This window comes from Nerophis ophidion, linkage group LG09 (assembly GCF_033978795.1).
Source record: "Nerophis ophidion isolate RoL-2023_Sa linkage group LG09, RoL_Noph_v1.0, whole genome shotgun sequence".
NCBI lineage: Eukaryota > Metazoa > Chordata > Actinopteri > Syngnathiformes > Syngnathidae > Nerophis > Nerophis ophidion.
In genome coordinates, this window is record NC_084619.1 from 47,257,618 (window position 1) to 47,280,454 (window position 22,837).

Genomic DNA, 22,837 nt, shown 5'->3' on the forward strand with positions numbered 1-22,837 from the left:
CCCAGGATATATTAATATGCAGAATTAAATAAATGTCAAATTTAAAAAAATGTTTAGAAGTAAAATGTCCTGTAAATGATTGCATATTCATTCAATACAATTGGAAGTATGAATAATGGAAAAATAGCATTTGTTGTCAGTTGTTTCATTTCCAAAAATTTGACTTTACAATGAAATATAATAATTTTAATCCTTCATCTCGGTTATTTTTTTGTATAAACTTAAATTTATTTTTTCACATTTTTATAGTACTCCTTATCTTAACAATACCTAAGGTCTATTTCATTAAAAAAACACATTTTAGTTCAAATGTACACTTGAGTAGTGACTCTTTGTTACCCGAATAAATTACTCTCTCTGATTAAGTTGGAATATTAATATATGTGGAATAATATATAAGTTGGGATGGGTACACAATTTGGTGCCAGATTCCGCCAGTACTACTGGGTACCAATTCACGTAAAATCAAATGGTGTCATATTTCAATGTCTTTGTTGCACATGACGATACGTCCGGTGCATACTCAGCACCGGCTCAAGCACTCGGTGGCCAAACAAACGGATTTATAACAGACTGTCTCTAAGTAATTTTGTTTGTGCAAGCATGCCTGATAAGAGTTCAAAGATCATGACTGAAATGTGATGCTAATCTACATTGAACATGCCATATACATGCTACCGATTACAGATTTTACTTGTCGAATTCAACACCTCAAAATTTGTTAATAAAAACTCCAACTAAGATGCGCTGTACAATCAAACACCTGATGTGTAATAAGTGCAATACTTACAGTATAAACACTTTGTTGGGCTCAACAAATGACCAGACTGGTACATTCAAATTAATGGCAAATACTACTTCCTGACTACGGCAACACATCATAGTCTACCCACTACTACCATCTATTGTCTTGAAATTGCAACTGCATGCAAAGTCTACTATACAACACTTGCAAAGGACACTCATAATTGTAAAGAAACAAGATATCTCAACTAGACAGAAAAGGTATCACTGTAAGATGTTAAATACATTTTTGTAGATGTTTTTATTGAACAAATGTTTATCACGAGAACACACCAAATTACCGAAAATTGTTCCATGTTCCAGGAATTGGTACCTTATCTGTTCGAATGTGAAAGTACCCATCCCTAGTCACAAGTTAGGATATTTACAGCAAGCAAAATGATCAATGAAATGTCACTAATACCATGTAATTGCACTTGTGTTTGCGTGTAGAAAATAAATGAAAGAATGACCGTTTCAATGTACATACAAATCCAGTGCAATGTTCACAGAAGGTTGGTTTCAGAAATGTCATCTCCTGGAAGTTATGGACGAATCCCGGACCCATTTTACTCTGCAGCAACGGGTTCGCTCGAAGGAAATAAGCAATCATTTCATCTTTACTGATCAGTCCATCTCTGTGACAGGGAGGCAAGGAAAGAAAGCAAAAAAATAACATGAACAGAATATTTATCTCCACAGAAAAATGTCTGGTGTTATATACAAACAAGTATTTGATCCCCTGACGATCAGGGGAGAGGTAATCTGATAGGATATTACACCAAATCATATGTACTTAGTGTGAAAAGTTAGAAAATATTTGATCAAGGTTGTCAAGGCGTGGACAATGGTGTGGTTTGTTTTCCCCCTGGTGCAAAGCGATTGGAACGGACATGGCGTGAATAAAGACATATTTTAATTAATAACTCAAAAAAAGGTACAAACAAAAGGCGCTCACAGAGGAGGTACAAAAACTTGACTATGAAACCAAAACTTGCACTAAGGCAAAACTATGGTCATAAAACAAAACTTGCAAAGTATGGCGTGAATTAAGAAAACTTACTTGGACCGAGAAAAGAGTATGAAAAAAGCAGCATGGTTCATCAGCATGGATTACAAGGGTGTGTAGAGGGTGAGTAGAAGGTGTGTAGAAGGACATGTTTCCAGGTTGACTGTCTGGCAACTACAGGCTTAAATAGGTGCAGTGATGACAGGTGCGTGAGTCCAGACAAATCAGGTGCGTGGGTCGTGAACACATGGTGAAAACTGATGGGTTGGCATGGTGACAAAACAAACAATAGTGCCCAATGAATCCAAAACAAAACAGAACGTGACCTCGAAACAAGACAAAATTAAATGAGTCAAAAAGAAACATGGTATCTCTAAACAAGCCTCCTACAGCCCATGGACACACCTTAATCCAATCGTGTTCGTGTTTTTGAAAAGTCGGACTAACACACCTGGATTATGCGATTGGAAACCAGATTTCTCAAGTGAGTGTGTGCTGCCGGAGAGCACCCTTCGCATGCGCCAGTCTCAATGCCCAAAAACAAAGCAACAATTGTAATGAAGAGGAGACTTTTTATTTGCTCCACAAACTAAAATAACAGGACATTTTCAAGGGTACCTGCTGACTTGCGTTGACAATTACAGTGGTTGGCCGGAAGCAACCCCAACCTCAAAAGAGGATGCAAAATCAGTAATTAAATGGCTTTTTAATGACTTAATAGCCCGACATTGTTTCCCCAAAAAGATTAGGTCAGATAACGGCACCCATTTAAAAAAAAAAATTTTCACTTAGCCTTTGTCGAAAAGGCTCTCGGACTAGAACACAGGTTCGGTTCGGTGTACCATCCTCAGTCCCAAGGTATGGTCGAGAGAATGAACAAGAATTTAAAAAAATTGGCTAAAATCTGTGCACAGACAAAATTTAATTTGATTGACATGTTGCCATTAGCGTTAATGATAATTCGAATGTCCCTGAATAAAACTGTTTTTACGGCCTTTGAATTTTTCACCCTATGAACTGCATACAGGTCAGCCCTTCCCAGGACCAGCAGCTCCCCTGGAAGGAGGAATCAGCATTCGAGGATGACAGCTCGCCACTCCATATTCCCTTCTGCCCGCTGAGAGTGGGTCAAGACCAAGGTCATCAGGCACAAGTGGACGGAGCCCAGGTGGACTGGTCCCTTCAAAGCCGTGGAACGGACATCTCACGCCCTTCGACTGGCTGATCTCCAGCAGATGCCACTGCCGACATCGCCACATCACCTGCCCCACTCGACCCCCTAGCAGAACTTACACACAGAGTCTCACAGCCCAGAAGACGACGCAGAGAGAGATCTCCACCCGTTGAGCTGCCGTCTACCGTCGTGTAGCTCTACCACACCTGCTCAACTGCTGTATAGTATATCCAAAGCTATCATATATCCTTACTTGAGACCAATCTATGTACTCAATGTTATAGAACTTCTCTTACTTGTTTTCAGCATAACTACTGGTGTCGTTACAATAAATGAAAAGTTTGATGTTAATCCCCGTGTCGTTGCCTAAATTACCCTGATTTTGATAGACAGAAGGCAGGATGTTACACCCAGCAGTATTCCCTGACAGACTGGTACTTGGGCTTGTTCTAATGTCCTTGTGCCTCAGTCCTTCCTTCCTGACGACAGTGACTGACAAGTGTCTTAGAACACATGGCGGACTTGAAATAGACTGGATCAAGGGGGACAGCATGACTTACTTTTATGACCTGTGCAGTGTGATTGATTGCGAGGGACATAATAGCAATTACCGTGGTAGTAACCTCTATCTTTGTTACGACGCAACCCTGAACTACTGGTGTCGGAAGCAGAATACATACTCTGGGGGTGGTGCCCCTCGTGGAAGCAGGTAACCCACTACACAGGGCATTGTAATCCCACTGGCTCTTATTATTACATCAAAACTATTCGGGAAGGGATGACTTTCCAGAGGAATTTTGATTGTTCCCAGAACCCCCTCGCCCTTACAATTGCCAACGTGGGTGGCATGCCCAATTGGCCCAGTCCCTTCTATATTGTGTTGGGGGTTGACCAGACTGGTACAGACTCTAAAGGGATTATCAAAATTAATGTCCTTGAGAGGGCGTTAACTACGTCTGCCCCCTCTGTAGCACCTAAAGTGTAACTCCACCTCTGTGACGTTTCAAAGGCTCTCACATCTGTATATACTAATGACATCACCACTGAAGACCTCGTAGCTTTGACCCTCGGAGCAGGTGCAGGCAACCTGTTGCTCAGGTGGATGACTAGCATGGCCAAGAGCCAAAATATGGGTGACTGTGTTGCTTGTTCCGCTGGATGTCCCTTTTCCCCACACTTAACCCGCCCCTTTTAAGTTGACTGACACAAATGGCTCAAACTGTCCCATCTCCTTGTTTTCTGAACCTACGCCGCCAGGATGCTATTTGTTGGCTAGTGTGTACCCTCCTGTTGACAATTCCACCCGACTTCTTCCCTTTGTGGCCCAAAAGCTGAATTACACGTGTTTTCAATTCACAGGCCCATCTTCATCCCCCAACAAATTGGGTGACATTGATCCTTTCTGGTGCACCACACTGATAGATGGCTCCAAAATGGGCAATTGGCCATGGGCTGACTTATTCTGGTATTGTGGGGAGCATAGATTCTACATTAGAATCCTGACGTCAGCCGTTGGGCTTTGTGCTATGGTTAGACTGGTGACCCCACATACCCTAGTGGGTACCAAATTAACACCCCTTGGAACTCCATGTGGAGAGATGGAGCCGACAGCAGGCTCGGACAAACGATGGTCCGGCCCAAGATGGCGGCGAGAAGGCGGAGCATGCAGCGAAGCAGAGAGGCAGGGTGCACACGGAGCGACGCTGCAGCCAGCCGAGTCAGGTGCGTAAACTACACACCTGTTCTCAATCCCATCATCTTCTGCTGCAGCATAAAAGAGGCAAAGGAGGAACACCCGAGGAGAAGTGGGCGAGAAGACCATGGCGAACGACGAGCACGATCACGACGAGAGAGACCCGGAGCAAGATGAGCCCCCACTGCAGACGCAGCCACCGGACACCGAAAGGTGTGCCGCGACCAGCAGGAAGAGCCCGCGCACTAGAAAAGGGCGCGACCGAAGGGCCAGAGGACAAAAGGTTTATTGAAATAATAAACAAGTCAAACCTGCAATGATGCGTCATGTATCGATCAGCACTGCACCCCACACGATGACGGCAGGAAACTCGTCACACTCCTGTTTCAGCGGCCTCTTTAACTTCCCGCCGACGCCGTCATGTTCTATCTAGGAGGAGTGTAAGGAGCTCCTTTGATTTGATAAGAAACCCTGATGGTGTTTACTTTGATGCAATAGGGCAACCAAGAGGGTCCCCTCACAACATAAATTGTGGTGTGAATCCTGTGCAGGTTTCGAGAACCTTCCTATCATTGGTGCTATTTTCCCTGTGACTGCTACTAAAAATGTAGAACGCATTAACTATGTTTTTTATAATCTGTTGAGACTCACCAACCTGACTCGTGACGCTGTTGAGGAACTTGCTGAACAACTTGCCCCGACCTCCCTCATGGCCATCCAGAACCGCATAGCCCTTGACCGCATCCTAGCCAAGGAAGAAGGTGTGTGTGCAATGTTTGGTGACCAATGCTGTACCTTCATTCCTAACAACACCACCCCCGATGGCTCGGTTCAGAGGGCCTTAGAGGGCCTCCAAGCCCTGTCTAAGGAACTTACTGAAGTTTCCGGTGTCTCTGACCCCTTCAAAGATTGGCTCCAAGGCACCTCTGGCAGGTGGACTGACCTAATTAAGTCTGTCCTGGTCTCCATTGAAGTTTTCTTGGCCATCATAGCCTCATGCGGTTGCTTTATCGCCCCTTGTGCTAGGTTTCTCTTCACCCGCATCATTATTAGAGCCGTAGAAGGTCAACCCCACCCTGTTTCTAGGTTTGCTATGTCTCTGAAAGGGGTCAAGCAAAGCGGTGACTTTCGAGAATTGCTAGTTTCCTTCGCTGACCATGACGACTTTGACGTGGAGTCCCTCCATCTATCTCCCATGTAACTATGCTTTTATTTTAGTGGGAGCTTGCTAAAACTTTAATGTGGGGCAGGTGCTTTAGAAGTTTTGTAATTGTGTTAGAGATCTTTTGTAGAAGATCTGAAGGGGGGTTGACGGAGATAGATATCTACATACAGTATATCCATATTTAAAAGCCATTTATCTTGTTCCATAGTCATATTTGAAATAGCTATTGTTCCATCTTGTACTTTGTTTATCTTTTCTTTATCTCCTGACCGATGGTACACTGTAGACGACCTTGTGCTCGGAATGCAGGAACGGCGATACATCTTCTTCCTATCTCTTTCTGGCTCCAGCTGAGGAAGACGATAGATAAGTGTATTCGCTCTGTTAGGGAGGGGGGAGGGCGAGTGGCATAGGGAAAAAGGCAGACTTCCGTAGTATTGTCAGATCAACTTGGGCGATGCGATTTGAATGTGTTGTTCATAGATTGGTCTCCCAAAGCTTTGGAATAAAATGTCAAGATATGTAACTATTCTGTCTGGGATTCATTTAAAATCATCTTATGTGTCATCAAAAGAACTTGGGGGTGACCAGCAGCTTAAATTCCCAGAAAGAGGAACATCTGGTCCAAACGCAACAGGACCCACCACCTGCCGAAAAACAGGGAGAGACACTGGTAGAGATCTAAGGTCACTTGACTCCACGGGCTTCAGGCGGGGGACATGGAAGGCAGGATATGACTTTAAGGACGTGGAGACCTTGAGTTGAGCCATGACAGGAGTAACTATCCGCTCCACCTCATGCGCCAGCTTCTTTAATCCGCCTGACAGTGTAATGTCTTGGGACGATAACTAAACTTTTTGGTTTGTAGCCGGGGGCTCGTCTACGGTGGCGATTTTCCTGAGTTTGGTTACGTTTGGCTGTGTAGGATAGAGTGGAAGGGGTGTCACACCACACACGGTGCAGACAGCGCAGGACGGCAGGGAGGGAACAGTGGACGGCGTGGCTCGATTGGTAGAGCAGCCGTAACAGGCAGCCTGAAGGTTCCTGGTTCAATCCCCCGGCTTCTGTCATCCGTTGTGTCCTTGAACAAGACACTTCACCCTGTGTGAATGTCTGTATGAATGGGTGAATGTGGAAATAGTGTCAAAGCGCTTTGAGTACCCTGAAGGTAAGAAGGCGCTGTACAAGTATAACCCATTTACCATAACATTGGGCTTGTCCTCCTGGAAAAGATGGGAGACTGGAACTTATGTATCACATGAGAAGATGAGGATGTTACAGGCATACTCCACCCATTGGAGATAGACGGACCACAATAAAAGGATGCTGGTGAAAAACACACCTCAAAGGTTGTGATTGTGTTAGATTGTGGGTGGTACCCTGGTGGTAACTGGCTGCAGCCCACAACATTTTGCAGAAAGATCTTCATGTAGTTGACAAAAACTGAGGAATTCTGTCCCCCACATCTCTGGGGATCCCATGAAGTTTGGCAGTTTCTAGGGAGGGAGGGAGGAAGTCTACGGAGTGAATTTAAAGAATCTGCCCACAATAGTGTGGATGACAGAACAAACCTCTGGAGATTGGTAGTTCCGTGACAAAGTCCGGAACAATGGGAAGGAATGAGAAGAGGCCACAGCAACCTGCAGAAAATTGTTGGGAGGATTTGATCTAGGTACAGACAGAACGTGTAGCCACAAACCTCTTAGTGTCTGTATGAAATGGCAGAACCAAGGGCAGCTGGCCTTCCCTCTAGTAGGTGGTTGGCTGCCTGGTCGGAGGTACTCGTGGTACCCTTGGGTTGCAAAGGTGGGTTCCCTGACTGAGATTGCCTGACTCAGTGCTGGGTGAGGTAGAGTAGATGGTGGTCCTTCCTTAATCACGCTGCATCTCACACAGGGTCCTGGGTCTTGTTCCCCAACAAGGTGGCCCGTGACTGCAGACTTGGCTTCCCTGGATCGTGTTGGGCTACTTTCTGGGGGTCGGTGCATATCTCCAGCTCATGGATCCTGGGTCAATGAGCCTGTTTAGCTATGCATTAAGCAGTTTTTGTTGGGCTTGGTGTCTCCGCTGGGTGGGGCTCCCTTGCTAACAGTAGGGTTAGAAGGTACTCTGGTGTTTTGTTTCCAATCTTAACCCTAGTCCGTTTTTCGTATTTACTAGGTCTCAATTGAAACAATTTAATTCAAAATATCTTATAAATTGGGTTGGCCAACATTTTTAAATGCACCAAAACTGGCCTTCCCCCACACTCATTAGGTACATTTCAGACTTTTTTTGAGCACCTGGACTTTTACTGGTAAGTCAATTTTAGCGTACTTCGGGACCTTGGGACTTTTTGGAGGAAGACAGTCCTTTTGGGGCTACATTGTGACCATCAGGTCCGTTTAAGTCATCTATAAAATACCTTGCAGATCATGCAATAAAACTTACATTTGCGAGACAGGACAAACCTTCAGCAACCGGAAAAAAGAACACAAAAATTAATGCGGAAGGGAAAAAAAACAATTAAGCTACATCAAACCACTGCAGGAGGAACAATCACCTCATGGACTAAGATAAGGGAAAAGTTATTTAATCGGAGACAAATAAATACAATAGATCAATCAAGGAGGCTATGGAATTTAGGAAGCAGGGGCCAACACCATCAACAGGGATGAGGGGTGCATACAGGCTTCTGCACACCTGGGGCACTGTCCTTCACAATAAAGTTCTCCGACCCAGACAGCTGTTTTTAGACACGTCACACCAGGAAGCTACGGCAGCTCTGACGAAGGCTGAAGTGCCAGCCGAAACTGTCAGCAGGTAAGATCAGGTAACATCTCTTTCACAAAAAAACTGTTATCTGAACACAAAAAAATATTGCAGCTATTTAGTGGTCCTTTTCTGGGTCTGTTGACCTTTTTCAGTTAAAAGTAGATTGCTGGCTTATTTGTCCCCAATTCTTTTGGGGACAAATAAGTGACCCTAAAAGTTCCAGCCCCATTATATAAGTGATCCAACCCGTCCAAGAAACGTGTCTTTCCCTCACACCCCTGTGGGCTGTATTATGTCTTGGTGGTCTGGACCAAGCCTACTCGTCTAGTCCATCATTGGATCTACTTTGTGCCATAAAAGTTATAGTTGGTGTATTCTCCCTGTCTATGAAACTGTGTATGTTTATGTATCTGTGTGTGTAAATGTATATGTACATGTATATGTATACGTATATGTACTGCAGTGTTGTTAAAGAGGTATTCTCGGTGTGTTTCAGTACTTTAGAGAGTTTGTATCACTCACTGATCTTGGTCAAAGACGCAGAAGGAGTCCAGGAAGGGAAAGTTAGCAGCAACGTTCTCAAAGTCCTCTTGAGAAATATACCCATCGTGGTCGGGGTCATAATTCCTGAAGACAGACTTCCAGAAGAAAGGAAAGAAAAAGTGACTTTAGTCAGGTTTTAACCACACATAGAATAGTGTATATTTGTCCCACATGTGTACTCACATCAACCACCTTCCTAATGTGTTTATTGACAACAGAGGGGTCTGGTTTGGTCGTGACACCCAAGGCCCAGTCCAAGGGCACAAGGTTCTTGGTGGGAGTTGTTGGAGAAGTTGGCTAGAAGAGGACAAACACAGAGGGAAAAAAAACAGTAGTCTGAAAATAAATATTTAAGCAGCCCTGTCAACATTTACATGGTAAAATATGGGACATATACCAGGGAAATAGAGAGGGTTTTTTTTTTTTTTTCAGGAAAGGTAAAAATACGGGAATGACAAAGAAGGACAAGGAAGGACAAAGTCTTTGGGTCTGGTTAATACAGATTCTTAAGAGCACAAAGAGAAGATAGAACATAAAAGAACATTACAAGTAGGAATGTATGGATCAGCATTTTTGGTTCCTCAGATTAGATTAGATTTCGAGTTTCCATTACAACAAAGCAAGCATGTCTGATCGAAAACACTCACATTAAAGCTCCACTTTTCAAAATTTGCTAGCTTGGATATGCAATTTACATGCATTAGCATTAGGGCTGGGTATAAGCAAAAACTTCAACATACATTACGTATCACTTGAGTCATGATAGAGTATTGGGATTTTGTGATACAACAAGAAATTGCGGGATTCCACATAGTTCAACGATGAATGTAAAAAGCACCTTAAAATACAAGTTGTGTATATGTACAATAGATAACAGTAATAATTCATTGGACAAACTGAGTCAAAGCAGTCAAAAATAAATGTTGTAATTTAATGTAATTTTCCAGAAAGTCTATCAAGATTCTTGACATATAATTGTAAAAAAAAAAATCCTCTATCTCTACTTCTTAATTGTCCACTCTGGCAATGTCCACTCTGGTAATGTCTTGTTCAAGGTAGTAGTACAGTGACGGACTTAAAAATTAATAAATAAATATATGTTACGACATTAAAATTGACTTTCTTCCAACCCCTACTCCCAGGTACTGGCAAAGGATACCGTATCAGTTCGAATGTGGAAGGTACCAATCCCTAAATAAAGTTACAATAGCTTTGTATGATAAAAATGATTTAGAAATGTTCAATGATTATCAAGGACGGATTTGTCTTATTTGGTTGGTTTGGACTTACATGGACACTTACCAGTGATTTGGGGTTCCGTGGTTCTCTTAGCAACGACAACTCATAAATCTCGTCTTCTGTGTAGTAAAGGTCTAAAGAAAGCTGAACAAGAGAATATGTTAAGTAAAATAAGCAAAGATGTACGTATTTCTACATTAATCAGTCCCTCCAGGATTTTGCGTTTTTAATTTATTTATTGTTTTAGTCTAAAATGCATGAATTGGTGGCAGCTTTTTCAGAAAGTTGCCCAAAATGTGCAATGTTTTGAGGCTTTTCTTTTAAATAACATTGAATAAACCTGTGATTTTACGAATTTATTATGTTTGAAATGTTCCCTGTCACATAAACCTGAAAAAGCACAGGATTGCTACAAAAAGTGGAAAAAAAAACTAATACGGAATTGATGTTTTACTTGTTTTATAGCATTCTTAAAAGTAGATATTAGATAGCAGTAAAATCACATACTCATATAACTAAGCTGTTTTGATTAATTAAAACTACTACTACTCATAATTTGTTATAATTGCAGAAAGAAACACCACCAACGGCTTCCTTTTTGTTCGCTGTCTGCTCTGTTGTCCACAAGTTGAAGACATTGTCTGTGTTTGTTTTTACACTTTTTTTTTCATTCACAATCAAAACATGATGATGGATGGATTTTTTTCCAATGCATTGTAAATATTAAATACATTCGATCAAAAGTATGTATATATGTATTTATGTATATATATATATATATATATATATATATATATATATATATATACATATAAATACACACACACATATATATATATATATATATATATATATATATATATATATATATATATATACATATATATACACACACATATACATATGTATATAAACATATATACATTTATATACATAGATATTAGGGCTGCAAATCTTTGGGTGTCCAACGATTCCTCCAAACACGACGAGTTGAGTTTATACCAAAAAGTTCTAATTTGGTTTCATGTGACCACATGATATTCTCCCAATCCTCTGCTGTATCATCCATGTATCCATTTTGGTATAAACTCAACTCGTCGTGTTTGGAGGAAGAAGAATACTGAGTTGCATCCCAAGAACACCATACCTACTGTGAAGCATGGGGGTGGAAACATCATGCTTTGGGGCTGTTTTTCTGCTAAGGGGACAGGACGATTGATCCGTGTTAAGGAAAGAATGAATGGGGCCATGTATCGCGAGATTTTGAGCCAAAACCTCCTTCCATCAGTGAGAGCTTTGTATGCTTGACCAGATACTTATTTTCCACCATAATTTACAAGTAAATTCTTTAAAATTCCTACAATGTGAATTCCTGGATTTTTTTTTCACATTCTGTCCCTCACAGTTGAAGTGTACCTATGATTAAAATTACAGACCTCTGTCATCATTTTAAGTTGGAGAACTTGCACAATCGGTGGCTGACTAAATACTTTTTTGCCCCACTTTACAAACATACATAAGTTGGCGACTTATCCAGGGTGTATACCGCCTTCCGCCTGAATGCAACCCCAAAAGGGACAAGCGGTAAAAAATGTATATATATATATATATATATATATATATATATACATGTATATACTGCGATAGGGTGGTGACTTGTCCGGGGTGTACACCGCCTTCCGCCCGATATTAGGTGAGATAGGCACCAGCACCCCCCGCGACCCAAAGGGGAATAAGCAGTAGAAAATGGATGGATGGATATATATATGTGTATATATTAGGGGTGTAACGGTACACAAAAATTTCGGTTCGGTACGTACCCCGGTTTAGAGGTCACGGTTCGGTTCATTTTCGGTACAGTAAGAAAACAACAAAATATAAATGTTTTGGTTATTTATTTACCAAATTTGTAAACAATTGTTTTATCCTTTTAACAATGGGAACACTATAATAAATGTACCCATGTTAATCCACATTAAACTGCCTCAAGTTGTTGCTTTGATTAAATAAAATGAAAAAACCTTTCTACATATAAAAAGTGCAACATTAAACAGTTTCAAGTCAACTCATCATGCTTAATTTATTACAGCATTTGGGAAGCCTGTTGTTGACTTTTATTATACACACACACGCACACAAACACGCACACACACACACGCAAACACGCACACACACACACACACAGCAAAATGAGCTAACCTAACGCTAAAAGCTAATTAGCCTTCACCTCAACCCAGAACTATGAGAGAGCTGAGCTGCAGTTTAAGTTTCTAGAAGGTCAACGGGCTCATAGTGATGTTTGCAATAATTATGACTGGGAAGTGTTTTTTATCATTTGGGGAGTGTACGATGTCAGCTGCTCACCTGCTAAACACATATCTGCTCATCTCGACGCCGGAGCATTGACAACATGCGCTCTGAACACGCACTGCTGATTGGCTTTGTATGCAACCAATCAGATGATTTTGTGGGTGGGACAATGCTGGGTGCTCACTGCTCAGACAGAGGCAGCTGCAGAGCAGCTTGTTAAGACTTTAGAGTACAAACTCGTTCGATACACCCTCGTACCGAACCGAAACCCCCGTACCGAAACGGTTCAATACAAATACACGTACCGTTACACCCCTAGTGTGTATATATATATATATGTATATATATATATATATATATATATATATATATATATATATATATATATATATATGTATATATATATATGTGTGTATATATATATAGATATAAAGAATGTTTCACAATCCTCATGAAGAAAAGTGGGGACGAGTCAAGCGTCTTTTCGGGTCGTTCTTGCCATTTCCGAGTCTAAATTGGCTGTCGACGTGTACCAACATGTCGGAATACATCCTCAGCCTTCAACTATTCAGGTGAGAGGCATGATTTATGATCTATAATAAACTTTCAGGGAGCATGGAAGCGAGGAAACAGCTTACCCCTCAGTGACGTTAAAATTACACACATCACAGCAGCGCTATAAATATTCAAGTCACGAAATGTAAATGGAATATTGTTGGTCCTTTTTGGAATAAATGGAATATTGTTGGTCGTTGGTCCTTTTTGGATGGGTATTTAATTAGACTTTATGGGCGGAAAAGAGGAGCTCCAGTTGGCTCTGATGTAAGCGGACTTTTTTTTAAAGTTTATTTACAAGTCAGAATGCATAAAAAAAAAATCCATCTGTTTTCATGTCTTTCACAATGATTGTGAACGATAGGCAAAATTCCCCCAAAAAGTGCAGTTCCCCTTTAAAAGTACCTGTCCAACCTAAACATTTATGTTCAAACACATTTATTCCCACACATTAAGGATACGATCTGTCGTGCAAAATGTTGTTGGCAAATGAGAGACGATGAGAGATTATCATCGCACATTTCAACATGTAAATACAGCTTCTTGGTCAGCATTGCAAATCAAAACATATTTTAAACCGTTTTACCTGGAATAAATACAAATAAATATATATAATAAATACATGTAAACTAGGACGTGAATGTTTCTATACTACATTACTCAGAAGGCTTAGCGCTGCAGACAGGGACAGGACGTAGCTCTGAGCTATGCGTTTTGATCATTAAGAGTTGATATATTGTTACTCATTGTTATTCCTGCTTTTTCCACTAAAGTATTTACTTTAGCAAAATGATGAGAATAGGGTGTTGATCAGCCAAAATGTGCGGAGAAGTTGTGGGTATTGGACAAAGGTGCGAGGCCAATACATTATATGTGGGTGTTGGTGTGAATTAGCGCAATTGCGACATCGCACATTCCTGAAGGGACTGACTTATACATCCATAAATGGGTTGTACTTGTATAGCGCTTTTCAACCTTCAAGGTACTCAAAGCGCTTTGACACTACTTCCACATTTACCCATTCACACACACATTCACACACTGATGGAGGGAGCTGCCATGCAAGGCGCCAACCAGCACCCATCAGGAGCAAGGGTGAACATTATACGCCAACATTACACGCCATTATACATGAGCAGATTACACATTTCAACATGACAACACGTTCATTTATTCAAAAAAGTGTTTTTATACCGTTAACAGGTAGATGAGGTCCATGTTGGGCTCCACCTGGGCCACTGCGCTTTGCAAAGACACCAGCTCGTTAAAAGTCACGTAGAGCTGTTGCATCTTCACCAGGTTCACCTTATTGCTGTCCTCCGCCCAGTCAGGAAACACCACATGCACAGCGATGAGGTCCTTTAGGTGCACGCCCAGGATTGGGATCTTAAAGCCGTGGCATTCGCTGAAGGCCTTGCGGTAGCAGGAATAGTTGTTGTTGTATGACACCAGTTCTGTCATCTCACGCCACATCTATGAGGGTTTTCAAACACACGACCCAAAATACTCATTACACAGAAAATATTACGATGTTATACTGACATCTCAGTCACCAGAATTGTACTGTAAAAAAACAATAGTTCCATTTTTTGTCTTGTCTGTAAAATAAAAAGCCTGTAAATGTCATGGTAAAATACTGTTGCCAGAATTTTACTGTAAAAATAAAAGTACAAAACCCAAAAGCAGTGAAGTTTGCACGTTTTGTAAATCGTAAATAAAAACAGAATACATTGATTTGCAAAACCTTTTCAACTTATATTCAATTGTATGGACTGCAAAGAAGAGATATTTAATGTTCGAACTGAGAAACCTAATTTTATAATCATTATCTTATCATTTAATGGCAGCAACCCGTTGCACAAAAGTTGGCACAGGGGCATTTTTACCACTGTGTTACATGGCCTTTCTTTTTAATCCAACTTTTTTTATTGACTTTTTCACATATACAGAAAAAAGGTGCAAGTCGAAACAGTACAATTTTAAAGTCAGTGAATTCTTCATACCTTTACCCCTAAAACCCCCCACCCAGCCTCCCACCCCACTCAGGTCGAACCGGCAAGGGACACGTGGCACAAACAACAAGTAAGACGACAAAGACACACACATTCACACATACACCCATACAAGACCAAAAACAGAAAGAAACTAAAAGGAGAGAGAAAGGGAGAATAAATAAATAAATAAATAAATAATAATACTAAAATAAAAGGGAGATTATTCCTCATCTGCGTCTGGACATAAGTCAAGAGAGTTGACATACAGTAAGAAAGGACTCCATGAACTTTCAAACACTTGAGCAGAGCCATTTAGTGAAAACTTAAGTTTTTCCAATTTTAAATTGTAAAGAACCTCTTTAATCCAACGGCCGTGTGATGGGGGTGAGCCAGCTTCCAATTAAACAAGATCAGTCGCCTGGCCAGCAAAATCGTAAAAGCCGCAGCGCGTTTTAGTGGTACAGGGCATGTGTTATCAGGGCATATGCCGAAAATGGCTGACAATGGGTTGGAGGGAAAGTCTTGACCGTATGCCTTTCCGATAGTGTCAAAAATGTCCTCCCAAAAGGAACATCATTTAGAGCAGGACCAGAACATATGGACATGATCAGCCGGAGATTGTTTGCATCTATTACAGGTATTGCTAACAAAGGGGTAGATTTTGGATAGTTTTGCATTAGTATAGTGAATTTTATAGATTATTTTGCATTGGATGAGACCATGACGGGCACATATCGAGGAGGAGTGGACCAGTTTCAGGGCAGAGTTCCAGAGTTTATCAGATATGTTGGTGTTAAGATCGCTCTCCCACGAGGCTCTTATCACTGATAAAAAGTTTGGAGCAACTGAGCTTAAGGAGGTATATATCACAAAGATAAATTTTTTATGATTTGGACTCAGAGATAGCAATGTATCTATAAGAGTTTCCGGAGGACGATTTGGGAAGTGTGGGAACTGCTTCTTTACGAAGTTCCTCACCTGAAAGAAACGAAAAAGGTGGGAGTTTGGCAAATCGTATTTGGAAGAAAGTTCAGCGAAGGATGAGAACACACCGTCTGTATAGAGGTCTTCCACAGTGGCGATACCGTGATCGTACCAGGTCATAAATGCGGAGTCGGTACGGGAAGGTTTAAATAATTGGTTTTTAAGTAGCGGAGTCAAAATAGATGGGCCCTGAAAACCCAAATGTTTCCTTAGCTGGACCCATATTTTCAAGGACATCGATACAATGGTTGCGCTTTCAAGTTTAAGTGGAAAAGGGAGTGGTGAGCATAAGCAAGAACGTAATGAAAAGTGTGGGATTGCCGTTTCAAGGGATACCCAGGCCGGGAGGGTCTGAGAGCTTCCGTCCATCCAGTATAGGAGTTTCTGTACACTACCCGCCCAATAGTACTGTCTAAAATTAGAGAGTGCAAGCCTTCCTTCCGATTTGGGAGATTGTAGGACCGACTTGCGGATTCGGGCCGATCCGGCCCCACATAAAAATTTGGATATTGATTTGTCTAATTTATCAAAAAAATATTTAGTAATAAATATGGGGATATGTTGGAAAAGGTAAAGGAATTTAGGCAGAGTGATCATCTTGATAAGATTGATCTGGCCAGCGAGAGATAATGGTAAAACAGACCAGCGGGCAAAGTCCTTCTCCATTTTTTCAACTAGGGGTAGAAAATTTCCCCGGAGCATGTCAGACATAGCCGGAGTAATAAAAATTCCCAAGTAATGGATCCTGTCATGTGCCCATTTGAATGCAGCTAAAGATCGCGGTAACTGTTTAGCTAGGGAATTCATTGGAAAGAGTTCACTTTTTTGGTAATTAAGTTTGTAGTCAGAGTGTGTGCCAAACCGCTCCAAAATGTTAAAGATTACTGGGAGTGAGCTAGCAGGATCTGAGATGTATAGGAGCAAGTCGTCCGCATAAAGCGACACTTTGTGCAATGTGTCCGACCGGGGGATACCTTTAAAGCCCCTCTCCGAGCGCAGCCAAAGTGCAAGGGGTTCTATCGCAATAGCAAACAGTAATGGAGACAGCGGGCAACCTTGTCTGGTACCTCTTTTAAGAAAAACTGGGGAGGACAGTGTATTATTTGTGCGTACCGAAGCTACAGGGGACGAGTATAAAAGTTTAACCCAAAGAATAAAATCTTCATTGAAACCAAACCGACCCATCACATCAAATAGATATTCCCATTCGACCCTATCAAAGGCTTTCTCCGCGTCGGGGGACACCACCACTTCCGGGGTATGGCCTTTCCTTTTAACAACCATCAGTAAACGATTGCTAACTGAGGAAACTCATTTTTGAAGCTTTTCAGGTGGAATTCTTTCCCATTCTTGCTTAATGTACAGCTTAAGTTGTTCAACAGTCCAGGGTCTCCGTTGTGGTATTTTACGCATAAAAATGCGCCAAACATTTGTAATGGGACACTGGTCTGGACTACAGGGAGGCCAGTCTATTACCCGCACTCTTTTACTATGAGGCCACGGTGTTGTAACACGTAGCTTGGCATTGTCTTACTGAAATAACCATTATAACATTTCTTGGATGGCAACATATGTTGCTCCAAAACCTATATGTACCTTTCAGCAATAATGGTGCCTTCACATATGTGTAAATTACCCATGTATTGGGCCCTAATACACCCCCATACCATCACAGATGCTGGCTTTTCAACTTTGTGCCTTTAACAATCTGTATGGCTCTTTTCCTATTGGTCCCGAGGACACAGCATCCACAGTTTCCAAAAACAATTTGAAATGTGGACTCGTCAGTCCACAAAACGCTTTTCCACTTTGCATCAGTTCATCTTAGATGAGTTTGGGCCCATCTATGCCGGCGACGTTTCTGGGTGTTGTTGATTAAAGGCTTTCGCGTTGTATATTAGAGTTTTAACTTGCACTTACTGATGTATCCACCAACTGTAGTTACTGACAGTGCTTTTCTGAAGTGTTCCTGAGCCCATCCTTTACACAGTGATGTCGCTTTTTGATGCCGTAGCGCCTGAGGGATCGAAGGTCCGTAATATTATCGCTTACGTGCACTGATTTCTCCAGATTCTCTGAACGTTTTGATGATATTACAGACCGTAGATGGTGAAATCCCTAAATTCCTTCTAATAGCTGGTTGAGAAATGTTGTTCTTAAATTGTCGACAATTTGCTCACGCATGTGTTCACAAAGTGGTGACTCTCGCTCTATATTTATTTGTGAATGACTGAGCATTTCATGGAAGCTGCTTTTATACCCAATCATGGCACTCACCAGTTCCCAATTAGCTTGTTCACCTGTCGGATGTTCCAACTAAGTGTTTGATGAGCATTCCTCAACTTTCTCAGTCTTTTTTGCCCCTTGTGCCAGCTTTTTTAAACATGTTGTAGGCATCAAATTCCAAATGAGCTAACACTTTCCAAAAATTAAGTTTTCCAGTTCGAACGTTAAGTATCTTATCTTTGCAGTCAATTCAATTGAATATAGGTCAAAGAGGATTTGCAAATCATTGTATTCTCTTTTTATTTATGATTTAGAAAATGTGCCAAATTCACTGGTTTTAGGTTTTGTAGTACTGTTTTTTCAATGACATAATTTGGTGTAAAAACCACAGCAAATTTTTAAGATAACATTTTGGCGACTGACCTGCAAGTTGTTTTTTTACTTAAAATCTACAGATATTGTTTTACAGTGTACAGGTGTCCCATTGTGTCCTGGGGGCCATTTTCAGCACAATTAAAAAGTGTATTAATTCAATAATATTAAAATATACTTTTGTCCTCTGCCATGGGATCTGATCCAAGGATGTCGTTGTGGCTTGTGCAGCACTTTGAGACATTTGTGATTACGGGCTATATAGTGAACTTTGAGTGATTAAACTTTGATATTGCCCCTTGAAGTTTGTGGCTTCACTCAATCGCAGATTTTTTTAGATTTTTTTAAGCATATTCTACAAATGTTTTGCCTAAATTATGCATATTCAAGCACAAATATGGATAAATCAACTAAAAGTATCAATATGACAATAGAATTGGCCACTAAATTAAACCAAACCAGTCAGAGTGCGCTGGTCAGTACCGTGGCCACTGATTGGCTCAGCCTAAAGCAGCATTAATATGCTGGATTAAAGGAGTGTAAATGTGACTGTGTGGGTGCAATTTCATGTCTAGAGGGCTACCATAAATTTAGAAAATAATTATTTAGAAGGTATTAAACTTTATGCTCCAGCTATGAAAATATTTGATTTTATACATACAGTGTATATACATATATATATATATATATATATATATATATATATATATATATATATATATATATATATATATATATAAGTGTGTGTATGTATATATGTGTGTGTATGTATATATGTATGTGTATATATATATATATATATATATATATACACACATACATATATACATACACACACATATATATACATACACACACTTATACACATATATACACATACATATATATATATATATATATATATATATATATATATATATATATATATATATATATACATACATATATATACATACATATATACATACACAGACATATATATAAACTGTATATATACATATATAGATACACACACATATATACATATACATACATACATACATACATATATATATATATATATATATATATATATATATATATATATATATTAGGGCTGGGCAACGATTACAAATTTTAATCGAAGTTAATCGCACTATTTCTCAGATTAATCGCGATTAACTGCATTGTATACGCAAAGCCCAATAATGAATTCAAAAGTAGTGTGTAGTGCACCTTTATTGGAATATTCTCCCACATGAACAAAAGCGCCAAAACATTTGTTGTGCAAACACAATTCAAATCAGTCCTTGTTAAACAGTAGCAGTCAAATAGCATATTTTATGAAAATCAACTCAAAAAATGTAAATACAAACATTTAAGCTTATTGCCACTGCCAGGGTATTTAAGTTATCCTGTTTGTTATGGAAAATAAATATAATCTACATACAAATCTCTGAGCCACAATCATAACATCTGAACAGGCAATTTCTGAGGTAACAGCAGAAACATTTATTTATCAGGGATCTTATGTTTAAAAAAACATATATGATAGGTAGTGGGCTGTTTTAGGGAATTTTTGATCAAATTATCCTTACTAGCAATATTAATAATGTTGTGTTTATTCTGCGTAGTGCACTTAAAATAATTATGACTATATCTAGGAATTGATAGGATGGGAATTTTCCTATTGTTTGCTTGGTGCTTTGATAAACTGAACGCATCATATACATGACACTATATTGTGATGTTATGAGCCAGGGAAATAAAGAACTACCCTACCCAGCATGCAACAGGAGTGACGAGCATGCGCGGTAGTCCGGTATAGGTTGTGTCGCCATGACGGCATCTTGTATGTTGTGATATGCACGCTCTGAAAGCAAACGTTAAGAACTCAGCCAACACTCCTCGTCTGCATTATTCATAAATAGACAGACAACACATATACTCCGCTGCTTCACAGGCCGCTGGATGTAGCCGGCAAAGTATTCCCATGCTAGCTAGCAGGTCTAGCAAGCACGCGTCATTCAGTCCAAAACGGCCCGATCTATCCACATCCAGAATTGTCTGGCGGTCGTAAGTGATCCCGGAGTGACCACGCTGTAAGCCAGCCATGAAATTTGCAGAATTGTCCGGTATTTTTGCCAAATGTTCCATCTTTACCAAGAGCCCCTTGACGCCGAAGCCCGTCCGGGCGACGCCATCTTGTTAAGAAAAGGCGTTAACAAAATAAAAGCATGTAAACAACATACGCAAATGTGCGATAAAATAATTGTCGGCGTTAATAGATTGATGAGTTAACTCGTAATTAACGCATTAATTTGCCCACCTCTAATACATATATATATATATATATATATATATATATATATATATATATATATATATATATATATATATATATATATATATATATAAGTATGTATGTATATATGTATGTATATATATGTATGTATGTATATATGTATATATATATATATATGTATGTATGTATGTGTATATATGTATGTATGTATCTATGTGTATATATATATATATATATATATATATATATATTAGGGCTGGGCAATGATTAAACATTTTAATCGAAGTTAATCGCACTATTTTTCTGATTAATCGGGATTAACTGCATTGTATACGCAAAGCTCAATAATGAATTCAAAAGTAGTGTGTAGTGCACCTTTATTGGAATATTCCCCCACATGAACAAAAACGCCAAAACATTCGTTGTGCAAACACAATTTAAATCAGTCCTTGTTAAACAGTAGCAGTTAAATAGCATATTTTATGAAAATCAACTCAAAAAATGTAAATACAAACATTTAAGCTTATTACTACCACTGCCAGGGTATTTAAGTTATCCTGTTTGTTATGGAAAATAAATATAATCTACATACAAATCTCTGAGCCACAATCATAACATCTGAACAGGCAATTTCTGAGGTAACAGCAGAAAAAAAATTTTAATCAGGGATCTTATGTTTAAAAAACCTATATTATAGGTAGTGGGCTGTTTTAGGGAATTTTTGATCAAATTATCTGTAGTAGCAATATTAATAATGTTGTGTTTATTCTGCGTAGTGCACTTAAAATAATTATGACCATATCTAAGAATTGATATGATGGGAATTTTCCGATTGTTTGCTTGGTGCTTTGATAAACCGAACGCATATACATGGTACTATCTTGTGATGTTATGAGCCAGGGAAAAAAAGAACTACCCTACCCAGCATGCAACAGGAGTGACAAGCATGCGCGGTAGCCCGGTATAGGTTGTGTCGCCATGACGGCAACTTGTATGTTGTGATATGCACGCTCTGAAAGTAAACGTTAAGAACTCAGCCAACACGCCTCGTCTGCATTATTCATAAATAGACAGATAACACATATACTCCGCTGCTTCACAGGCCGTATTCCCATGCTAGCTAGCCGGTCTAGCAAACACGCGTCATTCAGTCCAAAACGGCCCGATCTATCCACATTCAGAATTGTCTGGCGGTCGTAAGTGATCCCGGAGTGACCACGCTGTAAGCCAGCCATGAAATTTGCAGAATTGTCCGGTATTTTTGCCAAATGTTCCATCTTTACCAAGAGCCCCTCGACGCCGGGCGACGCCATCTTGTTAAGAAAAGGCGTTAACAAAATAAAAGCATGTAAACAACATACGCAAATGTGCGATAAAATAATTGTCGGCGTTAATAGATTGATGAGTTAACTCATAATTAACGCATTAATTTGCCCACCCCTAATATATATATATGTATATATATATATATATATATATATATATATATATATATATATATATATATATATATATATATATACATATATATGTATACATATATATATATATATATATATATATATATTATATTATATATATATATATATATATATATATATATATATATATATTATATATATATATATATATATATATATATATATATATATATATATATATATATATATATATATATATATATATATATATATATATATTAGCGGTGATTGGAGCTGGGGCCGCAAGGTTGCAGAACCCGTTGGTGGACAC

The 22,837-nt window shown here is 39.6% G+C and overlaps 1 protein-coding gene across 5 annotated transcripts in view; it reads right to left on the reverse strand.

The window, feature by feature from the left end:
* rasgrp3 (RAS guanyl releasing protein 3 (calcium and DAG-regulated)) overlaps positions 1–22,837 on the reverse strand; it is an 88,496-nt gene that overhangs the window by 18,809 nt on the left and 46,850 nt on the right. For all 5 annotated transcript variants that reach the window (XM_061911085.1, XM_061911084.1, XM_061911086.1 and 2 more), the window contains 5 exons: positions 14,420–14,698; positions 10,424–10,504; positions 9,305–9,418; positions 9,101–9,216; positions 1,274–1,421 (listed from right to left, as the gene is read on the reverse strand). In XM_061911085.1, coding sequence (XP_061767069.1) covers positions 1,274–1,421; positions 9,101–9,216; positions 9,305–9,418; positions 10,424–10,504; positions 14,420–14,698 — 738 coding nt within the window. The remainder of the gene's footprint in view (positions 1–1,273; positions 1,422–9,100; positions 9,217–9,304; positions 9,419–10,423; positions 10,505–14,419; positions 14,699–22,837) is intronic.